At 34.5% G+C, this 12,867-nt stretch overlaps 2 protein-coding genes across 3 annotated transcripts; both read left to right on the forward strand.

Moving 5' to 3' along the window:
* Window positions 1-1,131: 1,131 nt before the first annotated feature.
* LOC130722468 (calmodulin-1) lies at window positions 1,132-6,194 on the forward strand. 2 transcript variants are annotated; one of them, XM_057573197.1, is made up of 2 exons: window positions 1,132-1,290; window positions 5,505-6,194. In XM_057573197.1, exons 1-2 carry the CDS (start codon window positions 1,179-1,181, stop codon window positions 5,876-5,878), a joined length of 486 nt encoding a protein of 161 aa, XP_057429180.1. In that variant the 5' UTR covers window positions 1,132-1,178; the 3' UTR covers window positions 5,879-6,194. The 2 variants fall into 2 exon arrangements, with proteins under 2 accessions (XP_057429180.1, XP_057429181.1); XM_057573198.1 differs by lacking the exon at window positions 1,132-1,290 and adding an exon at window positions 3,971-4,152.
* Window positions 6,195-9,634: 3,440 nt separating this feature from the next.
* LOC130726716 (uncharacterized) lies at window positions 9,635-12,465 on the forward strand. The gene is made up of 3 exons (XM_057578012.1): window positions 9,635-9,853; window positions 10,567-10,715; window positions 11,985-12,465. The coding sequence occupies exons 1-3, from the start codon at window positions 9,742-9,744 to the stop codon at window positions 12,060-12,062; spliced, it is 339 nt and encodes a 112-aa protein (XP_057433995.1). The 5' UTR covers window positions 9,635-9,741; the 3' UTR covers window positions 12,063-12,465.
* The last annotated feature ends 402 nt before the right edge of the window (window positions 12,466-12,867 follow it).

Here is a 12,867-nt window from a genome sequence, read left to right on the forward strand (position 1 = left end):
AGCCAAAGACCTCTGCTTTTTTTAGGGACCGAAAACATAGTGAAGCCATATTTTAATAATCAAACTACTTAAGCCAGACTTAACCACATTTCTCATCTTACTTCAGAAATATAATTTTTATACCATATTTCTCATCTTACTTCATAAATATAATTTTTATTATTTCGCTCTTCTTTTTATATTTTTCTATATTTTATTAAAATGCAATCCTAAAGTTAAACCTTTTTTTTGAAAGTAAAGTTAAACTTTATTATCAAGTGAAGCACTTAACTTTACTCAACTATTAAAAAAACCATTAGTATATATATTCCAAGTATTTTTTTTGAAAGTATATATATTCCAAGTATTTAATATAGAAAATGTCTTCTATATAAAAAAAGCAAAAAGTCGAATCCTTATGGAGTCTTGACCAGAGCACGAAGTGCCTTGATGATGGGGAAACGGTTGAGCATGGAGTATGATTGCTCAGATTCTGTTGCCCTCTCCCAAATTGCTTCTCAGATCATGGCGAGAAGGTCTTCTTAGGGTTAGAGTAGGGAAGATTTGCTTTTGGGTGTTGTTTGTCTTTGGGGGGTTTTGGGAGGTTTTTGTGAGGTTCTTTGGGCTTCCTTTCCTCTAATGGTGAGGTTTTTTTTTGCTTTGGTTGGTTAGTTGTGTTCTTATTTTTATTTTTTTGTGCCCTTTTAAGGAGGGTTTGTACATCTTTTAACTATTTCCTCATTAATATTATTTTGCTTTCGAAAAAAATAGAAAAGCAAAAAGTCTATTCTGGAGTGGCAGTAGACCCTCCCAATATAATATGTTAAAATTTTGTGGAAACTTTGGTGATTTCACCTTTCATTGGACCGAAAAATTAATCTGAACTCTACATATATAAAGATTATAATATTATATACATCAGCCTTCTGTTTTCATTAATGATTTAATTTTATATAGCTATACCCACAGTTCATGATTCATTTTAGAGTTGCTTTTCAGCCACGTATTGGGTTTAAACTTGATTCTTGGCCCCATAAAGAGGTAATTAATTTTTTGATTCAAGCCAATAGAGTAGATAAAAAAATAAATAAACATTATATAAAGAGCCAAGAGAGAGAACTAGATAAGTATTTAAATCAAAAGAAGTGTCATTTTGTGTATCCATTTTGTCTTCAATTGTCATTTGCACAAGAAGTGACATGGCTTCCTCAAAAACATCTGATTTGTACCTTGGTCTAGGGCTTTTTGTCATTCTCTTTTCTCAAGTTTTTGCCCATACACTGACCCAGGCTGATGAGGCTGCTGATCCTGGTAAGTCATTTAAATGTTAAATAATTTTATATTTTCAAAATTATTAATGTAATAATATTGTATTAAATAATTATTAATGATATATCACGTAAGAGGAGTGGTTTATGATGAGAGATAAGAGCATTAATTAGAAACTCTTAGATCAAATTTAACGGTCCAGATTTAATTTTAATTAAAAGAGTCACCACTCACCACACTGTTCCTGTTCTTCCCCTTTTCTATACCGCGCGTGTTTTCTTCTTGTTCCAGACCTTTTCCCCATGATTACCACATCGTGATTATATATATCAAAATCAAGTGATCAATTGAATCAACAATGCAGGAGAAAACGGAAATGAGTAGAGATGCTCATAGCATGAAAGCAATGATCAAAATCTTTCATTAAAAACAATTGAAATTCAAACTTCTTCTCTCAATGCTCTCACCTCTTACCATAAACCACTACTCCTACTTGATATGTCCCCTTAATGACATTAGAATAATTAACGAAAGTCAATTGTTACTTAAAAAAAATTATTATATTAATTTGACATTTAATGGTTTTTAGGACATTAGAATAATTAATAAAAGTCAATTATGATTTTTTACCATTAAAATGTATGCTGTCAAATTTTTTTTATAATGATTATAGTTATTTTTTATATAATAAAAAAAAATTGACTGTAGTATCTTACGCTCAAAATCATATCCAATATGCCACAAGAAAATTTATATCAAATAGTTGTATATAATTGATTTGGAATTTAACTCAAAAATTTTGTATTTATGTTTTCTATATACATCTGGAATATTAAAATGATTTTGGTATAGTGATTCAAAACATAACAAATTAAAAAAATAAATGAATTAAAATGTAACTATGATTATAAAAAAAAATTAAATAGATGAAATATACGTATTTAAAAAAGAAAAATGAGAGAGTAAATATGGAAATGTCTGATGTATGCCGACAAAGTACTCTAATTTCATTCGTGCATGACGCTAGATCAATACTAGTTATCTGTATATCTTAATTCAAAAAAAAATGTAGATCTTAATAACTCGTTATCATTAAGAAAATGATCTTTGTAAATTTTTTGTTCAATAACTTCATCGTTAAGAAAAATATTTTTTATAAATTTCTTGCTCATTTGAATTTTATCTTACTTTCAATTGATTAATGCAGATATTAGTCCTTATCTTTATAAAAATATTTTATATACTATTTAATAATTATAATGTTTATAATTTTTAAATGACTTTTTTTTGGATTGGGATAATTTCTCTAGCTTGGTAGTCATGGTAAAATACCTACAAATGCATTTTGGTGCTCAAATTAGTATGAGAGCACATAAAGAGAATGTCATAGTTTTAAAAGAATAATAAATTAGCAAAATCAATCATTCATGCGTAAATGAACAACCACGCATCTATTTATAGATATGGTGATCATTATACCTTGTGATCATCTTTGAATAACCTTGTGATGTCTTGTTATTCAAGCGGGTTGTGTCTGGTCGGCTATACTCGAGACAAACAAGTTGACCATCACCTTAGTCAACCCGACAAACAACTTGGTGTTCACTTAATTATGAGATACTTTAACGACTATTGGGTCATGTTGCTATTTGAGATGAGATGACATAAATATGACTAAAACTAAATATAAAATATAACATTGATAAATAGACAAAATTGTACATGTATTTATACCGCTGACAAACTAGATTTCAAAGATGCGAGATTCTTCTAAAAGATAAAATTTGACATTCTATTTATTAAATTTGATTAATGGATACGAACATCTTTTTTTTTTTTTATGGAAAGTTCAACTTCATTAGATAATAATAGAGAATACATCCACTAGAATCGCATAACTAAGTTGGGAAGGGAAATTATCCCACCAACATACATTTGGAAATTCAAATGCTAAGGAAGCTAACAAATGAGCTACTTTATTCCTGATCCTTTTAACATGAACTAGATCAAAGGAATGAAAAAAGAGAAGCAATGGCTCTGCAATCTTGCAAAATTGGCTCAATAAACTCATTCATTCTGCTGCATGAAACACGACACCACTAGCTGGGAATCCATTTCGACCACAAGTGCATCAATACCCAGCTCTTGCAACCTCAATAAAGTCCACCGAAGAGCCTTGGCCTCTGCCATAGTTGCCTCTACCTGAGCTGTAAAGTATTCAGTAGCAGCATACATGCACTCACCATGATGATCCCGGACAACCATCGCTGCTCCTTGTCCACGCCCCCCCGGACCACCCTGCATCTATGTTGACCTTCAGCATGCCCGCTACCGGAGGAGACCAACCATCCACACGATCATTGGAGTTCTCATTAACATCTGAGACGTTATCTCCCCTCTTCTCCGAAGCTGCCATGGATACGGAAATCATTGAATCCAATTGATTTGATAAAAAAAAATTACGCTATCCGTACATCAAAATTAAATTTTAAAAAATAATTATAAACCTAAAATCTAAATACATATAAATTAAAAGATGAAAATAATTTACAACAACATAATCTCACATCTTTCTTGAAATCATGAAAAAATAAAAATTAGCAAAGTGTAGAAGTGAGGGTTTTTTATTTTCCATTAAAAGAGAGAGAGAAAAAAAAAATGATAAGATTCTTCTCAGACCAATGCCCCAAGCACAGGGTGTATATATATGCCCCACTCGTCCTCTTTGATTTTCCTCACAATTCTCTCTCATAATTTTCCTTCCAGTTTCCTTCATTTTCTCGCTTCCCAAACGCCTCTCTCTCTCTCTCTCTCTCTCTTCACCTCCAATGGCTGACCAGCTCACCGACGACCAGATCGCCGAGTTCAAGGAAGCCTTCAGCCTCTTCGACAAGGATGGCGATGGTCTCTTTTCTCAGATCCCTTTTTCTCCTTTCAATTTCAATTCTCTCTTTCTCTGTATCTGTATCACTTTGTTTCTTAGATCTGTTTGGTTGTTGCAATTCGTTTGTTTTCGTTGCATGTTTCATGTTGTTGTTCCCTTTCCCCTCTATAATTTTGGTTAAGCAATGAAAATTTTGGAAGTTTTATGGGTGATCTAGGGTTTCCTTCATTGTTTGACTTTTGGAAATTTTGAAAAGTAGCTGGGATTGCTTTGATTCCTGTGGATTTTGTGATTCTTGATGAGGTTATATTTGGTGGGTGTTGTTGATTCTGGGTAAGGGTGGATCATGGATTTGGATCGTGAGATTGGAGATGAGCTTTTAAGCCTTTTGGATTTTGAGCTGGCGTTGTTTGATGCCCATGTAGGAATGGTTTTTGCTGATGTGAGATTTGTTGACGTGGATTGGGATTTACAAATGGTAGAATGTGGGATGGATCTTTGTTGAGTTTATGGTCCTGCATTTGGGTGGTAGTTTGTGTCTTTCCTGTAGAGGTTTCTATTTTTGTGACATCTGGGAATGGTTGGTAGGTTGTCGATCTGTTTGTTTCGTTCCTGTTGGGTTGATTAGTAACAAGCTTTTCGTATCTCGGATTAGAATGTTGGATTCAGGATTATTGACTTTATGTGATTCTGGTTGAAATTGAGATCAGGTTTCCAAACTGTCTTTTGTGGAGTCAGAGTTCTGCGAATTTGCCCCTTAGGACTCAGATTAGAAGTTTTAGTATTGGCAACAGAAATAGGGCAGCATTTTGTTTCTAATGAATCCTCGATGTGATTTGTATTGGACAATTTTTTGTTGTTGTGATGGACTTTGACATATAGATCTTTTGAGGGATTGGATTGTTTGGTTTTGGATTCGATTCATTCTAAATAGGGGAACTGTTAGGCTACGCGACAGAGCCGCGTGACGATACATGACGTCACAATAACGGCTGTTGGATGACGATTTCATTCTGTTTCCTTTTAATTTCAATTTCTACCGCATCTGCTTAGCTGTGTTGTCGTCGTGCGTTATCCTAGTCGTGTTTAATAGCGTAGCTCTTTCAAATATCTTTCCATTATAACATTTTGTGGTTCTGTTTCTACCATAAGCTTGTTCTGTTCTGATGACATTCCCACTACATAAATGAGCATTGCTGTGAAGAGTTCTATTGTGGAAATTATGTCTTATATGTGCTTCTAATACTATGATCCTTAATAATGTTTATCACTTCTGATGCTCTTACACTCATGCTGTCCCTGCTTTTCATTTTTCTTTGAAACTTTACTTTCTACAAGGATGTTGTGTTTAACTATTTGTCACATGTTATAGGTTGTATTACTACCAAGGAACTTGGGACTGTCATGCGGTCACTTGGGCAAAACCCAACTGAGGCTGAGCTGCAGGACATGATAAATGAGGTTGATGCTGATGGCAATGGAACCATTGATTTCCCAGAATTCCTCAACCTGATGGCCCGCAAGATGAAGGACACTGATTCAGAGGAGGAGCTTAAGGAAGCTTTCCGTGTGTTTGACAAGGATCAGAATGGTTTTATTTCTGCTGCTGAGCTCCGCCATGTCATGACAAATCTTGGTGAGAAGCTGACTGATGAAGAAGTTGATGAGATGATCCGTGAGGCTGATGTTGATGGTGATGGCCAGATCAACTACGAGGAGTTTGTCAAGGTTATGATGGCCAAGTGAGGACCATTCAACTATAACTATATTTTAAAAACATATAAAGAGAAGAGGGACAGGGCAGATAAGTTTTGATGAGAATTCTATTCCCTTTAGGACATGTTCATTTGGGGTTTCTAGTTTTTGTTGGCTGAGTGTCTATTTTCTTGTTTACTCTTTAATTGGTATTGCTCCTTAGTTTCCTACTTGTTTGTCTTGTCCCTTGTTTTAGTAGTTTGGGTTAGCTGTGTCTCACCATGCATTGTTACTTCACTTTTCATCTTTTTTGGTTATTATTATTATGAACCTAGAACAATTGGGATGCAATTTGTGTTTTCTTACATGTGGGTGACTAATGCTGTTAATATTTACTTCTTTTGCAATATTTCTGTTTCTATGATCATGTTGAACTTCTTAACTGCTTCAACGAGTGTGTAGTTAGAGATGCGATCGCAGAACTACTCTTTCTGAAATGTAATGGGCGTTTGTATGAACAATTTAATTGAGTGTTTATGCTTGGTCATCATATTAGCATTTATCACGGTTCGCGAGGTTTGCGAGTAAAGACGGTAGGTTTCTGAGTTAGTTTTAGCATATACAATGTAAATATTATGTCCGGTATGCCAGTTGTAAAAACTTGGTTGATCAGTTTTTAACGGGGTACATCATAAAGCGGCCATTATTTTTATAAGCTTAGTAAAAACTTGTTAATAAACTCTTTAAAGTCTTAAAAATGTATTCCAGATATATTACTTGCCATTGCAAATTTTTGAATTACAAAATCTAGACGATTACAAGTTCGAGCTGTATATGTAGTCTTCTGCCACTAGTGAGTGCATGTTTGGTTGTGATGTTGCAATCGCAATGGTGATTCAGATATACCTCAACGATAGTTAGAATTTGATATGTTGAGTGGATTAGAGAACTCAAATTTTATCATGTTGAGTTTAACGTTAATTCAAACACTGAATTTTGCAATGTTTGAATATCAATTTGTGTTGACGTAAATGGAATCCTTCTTAGTTGAATATCAATTGTTACCCACTTTGAGATAAAAAGTAAATGAAACTTTTCATACAGATTAGGATGAAAATCTGTTAACGTGTTTGAATGGTCTCAAAACACATTGATGATTCACCTAGTGTTTAAATGCACATTTTGGAGTTTGATTCTTTATCTAGGACGCAGGTCTCCGGAAACCTTGATCCCTTTGACAGTGCGTAATCCAAATTGTGATAAAGTTCACCTAGAGAATTTCTCGGACCGACATCTAAACACACATTTAGGGGTTTGATTGGGTTGCCGGTGTCGGTAACCTTGATCCCTTTGACGGTGCATAATGCAGTTCATGATGAAGTTCACCCAGCGTTCGTGATGAAGTTCACTCAGCGTTGGTTTGCCCAGATCTCTTGTTCACCATTCCTATCAGTGTTGGATTCTCAGATTTCTTCAAATCAATAGAACGCTCCCTGGTTTATGTGTATAGCTGTTACTTTTACCGTTCACTTTTCCTTGGTGATGAACCCGCATTCTTCAGTGTGTGGATTCGCGAGTGGACCCCCAATCTTTTTCTTTTGACACTTTTTTATTTTTATGTTCTCTTTGAATCAATGAATATATCGATTCATCCGAGTGCATATTATGGAATAGCTAACTTTTGTGTTGCTTAACATCGAAGCTTGAGTTGGAGACAGAACAGAGAGTTTGTCTATGGTGTCTGTCTATCTGTCTCTTGGCATTGTCCAGATAGAATAAAGCTGCCAATATTGATTTAAAGCATTTGGGTGGTTTAAAGTGGTCAAAAGAACATGGCTAAAAGAAAAAGATTAACGATAAAAACAGAAACTCCTGCCCAAAAATAATCAAGGAGAATAAAGTGGATAGCATCTTATATGGTCTTGTTACAAGTAAGGAAGCAAAAGGTGTAAGCATCTCATTGCTTATCATGGAGCATGGACCTACTACATGATATGAAGTGGAGCAGAAGGGATGTGATTCTTGTGTTGTGGCCACTGAGTACTAGCAAGTTGGATTCATAATGGTGAAAGGCAAATACTTAGAGATTCTTCAATTTATTAATGATGCATCTATAGTTATTAGTTACTAAGGCTTTAGCATATTATTTTGGTTTTCTCTATTTGGTTTCAAAGTATATTCCTTTTTTTGTCAACAGAAGGAGGAAGAAATCAAGTGATGAAGCTAGAAGATCCAAACTCAGCAGCAACTCTGGCGCTTCTCGAAGGTACAAGAAAGTTCCTCATGGTACGAGAGGTCGATGTTCCATCCTCTAACTGAAAATGGAGACTCATGATGTATATGAATGACTAGCTAGTAGCTAGTGAAGCTGTAGGCTTTGCATATAATAATAATAACAATAATTGCTTCACATGTTTACCCTTTTAAAATATTAAAGGCAAAATCAATAATGAGAAGAGGTTTATGCACCTCTATTGAAAGCAGGTCTTTGAGGGCGATGTACCTCCGCTCCAAGTTATACACTTTTTAGCTTTTTACTACAAAGTCCAATTAACACACATGTTTAAGAGCTTGGAGGGTTATGTACCTTCCGAATTATTACTAGTGATAACCCGATTGAGAAAAGGAGTCAAACCCAGGATGATCCGACCATAAAAGCTAATTAAGTAACCGGTGAAAGCCTAATGACCTAAGTGTCATAACTACATGTATAACCTCTTGTAACCCTCAAACCAATTGAGTTAATTCTCACCACACTTAATTCGTAATAAAACACATAATGATAGCAAGCCCCTAGAAACCCAAGAGATATGTAAAATACCTTTAAGAAGGTAAAGAAAAATTTTGGGAAAAATCATCTTCACTCTAACGCTAATCCAGGACCGGACTTTGTGTTTAAGAGTTGAGCTCGGGACCCACTGACTTAGGGAGAACAGTTTCTAACTATCATAATTATTTTTTGATCAACCAAATTTCCCTTTCTGGGATTGAATTTTGGACCTTCCTCAACTCATATGGTCCCAATTCTTACCACTTGAACTATCCTTCGAGATAACTATCAAAATTGATTTTGTAGAAAAATAAATTGTTCCAAACATGTTGTCACAGGTTAACTACTCTCAGCTCTTCGGTGATAACAAAAGCTACTACTTACTAAAATAAAAGAACAACAATGAAAAGTTCACACCTAAATTTCTCTTTCATTTCATTTCCACTAATTTTTTTCTTCATATGTTTCTCATCTTTCCTATTACATCACACATCATAACTCTCAATTCTTTCTCTTCTATTCCTATCTCTTTCCACTAGGGGGAGGATGGGTGTCACAACTACTCATTTTGCATAAAAGAAATGGGTCAACTTTTAATCTGCCTTAGTTTCAATGTTGATTTCTACTTAAAGACATTGTGCTCAAGATTGAAAATGTTGATTTTTAACGTTCATAATTGGCATATTATTTTTTTAAAACATAATCCATTAATGAAATCAATTGGCCAAATTCGCAATCACATCAGAATTAACCAAATCATCATACACTGGGGCTTGGGGGAACCTCTTCTATTCAAACATAGTTGGGAAACTTAGAAGAGTCCTTGGCTAACCGATCAGCCACAGAGTTCCCGGATCGACGAAATAGTTAATCACTATGTTTCTTTCTTTTTTTGGGTCAGCAATCAATCTGTTACATTAATTGGGCCTTGGCAAACACCCTTTTACTGGCCCAGTTAAAATAATGATTATTATATAATTAAAAAAATTAAATACACATTAAATTTATTGAAAATTACACACACTACCCTTATTGGGGAAAAGGCAAAAAAAAAAAAAAATCAAAACAGTGAGGGTTTGCTTTCACTGCAATTGGAGCTGGTTTGTTTGTGTACCGCCATTAGCGTTGAATCGAAGGTATCAACATGGCATGGTTGCAGAGAAGCTTCAACAGAGGCGCATTTCCTGTTTCAACTCAATCACCATTTTCTACCTGCTTCTCCCGATTCTTCTCCAAATCTTCATCACCGTATGTGGGTATGTCTTCCGTCCATTTGATCGATTATCGTTCTCCGTTTAATGAAATGGGAAAATGGGTTTTGATTTTCAACTGAATTGAATGGGAAATTTGAAAACTTTCAGTTTTTAGAGAATTGAAGCATGTTTAGTTGCGGATAAATAAAAAGAAGAGGAATGGGATGAATATAAGTTGCCATTTTTTGGGGAATGGTTCTGAAGTCACCTGAGCTTTATGTTCTCTCTATCTTCTAAGTTTGTTAAATTATGATTTGATGGGGAACTCTTAGATTGGGGAAAAAATTTGAATGTGATCAAATTGTAAAAGTAAGGAAATGATTAGTAGAGTAGAAAAAGTTGAAATAGGATTGTAAAAAACTGAATTAAGCACATATTGATGAGTTTTCTCTGTCCAGTACTCCAGTGTGGTTACAAATTATAGTTTTAGTATTTTTCATTCTTCAGTCACTTTAGCATGACTTTTGTCGAATTATTTGTTAGAAGTCCCACATTAACTAGAGATATGACCAAACAAGTGTTTATAAAGGGTAGAGGAACCCTAAACTCCTGAGCTAGCGTTTGGGTTGGGTTCTTGCGGCTGTGTTAAAAAGACTATTTTTAAGCTTCTAATGACTGAATCAAGTTTTCCAATGCCTCAAAATGTTTCCTCGTCTGTCTTTAGATTGCATTTTATCTTAGTCTGAAACTAATGAAGTTCTTTTTAATTGCTGCAGTGAAGGTTGGAATACCGGAGTTTCTTAATGGAATAGGCAAAGGGGTTGAATCCCATGTTGCTAAACTTGAGACTGAAATTGGTGATTTTCAGAGTCTTCTTGTCACCCGCACTCTCAAGCTCAAGAAACTTGGTATTCCTTGCAAACATGTAATGTCTACATCTTTACTAATTTATTTTGCATAAACACACTTGTAAGCAATTATGGTTCACATTCCCTTTATTTGCAGATTTCATGTTTCTTTTTCTATAGGATTAGTATAAGTATCTGTTGATTGTATGCATGGTTTTAGCTTTCACTGGAGTTTGTCTTGGTAGAAGCTTTTATATGTCATTTGCCTATTTGCCAGTTTTAATATAACATGATAATGTTGTCTTAAAAGACTTATCAACATGGGACACAACACGTTTACTATTTTTAAACGATGCTCTGCATTCTAATGGTTAGTATTTTTCAGCAGCATAATATTATTAAATTTCAAACATGCTCCACAGTCCACACACAGATGTTTTGAATTGAGGAATTAATACAGGGGAAGGGAAGCATGTTTGCAATATTAACAGTAAGAAATGAGAATAAAACAGGAGGAAGAAATTATATTTAGAGATTGTAGTGGTTTGGTGTAGTTAAAAGGTTGTGATAACATGATCCACCTACTAGCTATTATCATTTTATCTTATTTTCTCTTAAATACTAAGATAGGTTTGACAAAACTAGAACATTTAGGAAATAAAATCTCACAGGTTTACTGATACCTGAGTATATCTTTAGTGTCAAGTCCACTAGGCATTGAGAATTGGATCTTTATTGACTTTCAAGCTATCATACATTGTCATATAGGAGTGCTAAGTCAATTAACAAATCATGTAACTAAAGTAGCATACCTCATATGATGATATGATATTCATGTTTAACTCCATATATTGCTAACATGGGCAAGTAAGTTTGTCTAATACTGTAAAAAAGACTTTGTTAATGTTGTTGCCACTGACGTACTAGATTGAATTGAAGTTTGAACTAATAAAATTTGGTAACTTAATTGAACATTTTAGTAGAAAGTCTATGGACACGTAATTTTGACCCTAGTAACTCATAACTGTAAACAAGAAAAGGGGCATCATTAAAGCCGTAGTGACACAAGGTTGTATTTGTATGTTTTGTAGTTTTCTTTTGTGCTTGCTTACACTGTACACTAAATCTGCTTCTGACTCCTACAATATCTAGAGTAGACTAGAAGTGAGAGATGACTTCCTGTTTTAATCATCCTTTGCAACCAGTCCTGTCTCAGTTCTGAAACTATTTGAACTTGCTGATGGACAATGAAGTGCAAAGTGTAATTTTATTCTATTGGTGTGAATCTATCACGATGTCTCTACTGTCCTGTTATGAGATTCTAACATTTAGAAACTTCCCTACAGAGAAAGTTGATTCTAAAGCACACTCACAAGTACAGGCTAGGATTGTGGAGGCCACGTGCTGAAGCTATCAAATCCTGAGTAGTTTTCTGGAAGGCCTATTGTGGTGAGACGCGACCGCAGATGTTCAACTGCTTCAAATATTTTTCCATGGAAGTATCAATTTTTTTTGTCTCCTGATGCTGTTGACCTCTTCTCATCTCATCCAACTCAAACTAAGCTCATGTGATGCAAATGGAGTTTCATCGTTATCAGAGATTCTGGTGCATTATTTATCCCATACTAAACAAATTGTATGACTATGATAAACTAGTGGTTACTCTAATGTTCAAAAGAACTAGTTTTCTTGGTATGGTTGAGATAAAAACTGGTATTAATTATCAGTATTTGTTAGCGAGTTTTCTATTTTATGTTGTTTGAGAATTCATCTACCTGGATTAGAAATCCATTTGTACCTACCAGTGTTATTTTCTTCAGCAGTCAACATTCTGAAGAAGCTCATCAAAGTCCCCAAGTACTCTTAACTTCATCAAGGGTGAGACTATAACAAGAGGTTTGCCTAGAGAATGGAGAAGGGTGTAAATGAGACATTACCTTGAGAACCCATTGTTTGAATCCTCATTCAACACACCCTTGTCAATTATAACAAATACAATCCAGCACTGAACTTGAACATCATGCTATAGCAGTAAATTTCCAAATTTTATTTGTAAGTCAAAATGTCAAATATTGCAGCCTTTTTGGGTTCCTCAGAAAGACACCGGCAGGTGGCAGGGTTTAAATATCATCACAACAAGGCATTTGATAAAAAAAATCACTTAACATTGGTGAGATGAGAATGAGAATGAGAATTTTACAGAAGAACATATTAGTTAGTATTTAGTAT

Source organism: Lotus japonicus, chromosome 6 (assembly GCF_012489685.1).
Source record: "Lotus japonicus ecotype B-129 chromosome 6, LjGifu_v1.2".
Taxonomy (NCBI): domain Eukaryota; kingdom Viridiplantae; phylum Streptophyta; class Magnoliopsida; order Fabales; family Fabaceae; genus Lotus; species Lotus japonicus.

Excerpts from the sequence above, each read along its gene's own strand:
- LOC130722468 (XM_057573197.1), top strand. The coding sequence starts at position 1,179 with ATGGCTTCCTCAAAAACATCTGATTTGTACCTTGGTCTAGGGCTTTTT. Across the intron at positions 1,291-5,504 it reads TGATGAGGCTGCTGATCCTG|GTTGTATTACTACCAAGGAA; the intron begins GTAAGTCATTTA and ends CACATGTTATAG.
- LOC130726716 (XM_057578012.1), top strand. The coding sequence starts at position 9,742 with ATGGCATGGTTGCAGAGAAGCTTCAACAGAGGCGCATTTCCTGTTTCA. Across the intron at positions 9,854-10,566 it reads ATCTTCATCACCGTATGTGG|TGAAGGTTGGAATACCGGAG; the intron begins GTATGTCTTCCG and ends TAATTGCTGCAG. Across the intron at positions 10,716-11,984 it reads TTGGTATTCCTTGCAAACAT|AGAAAGTTGATTCTAAAGCA; the intron begins GTAATGTCTACA and ends ACTTCCCTACAG.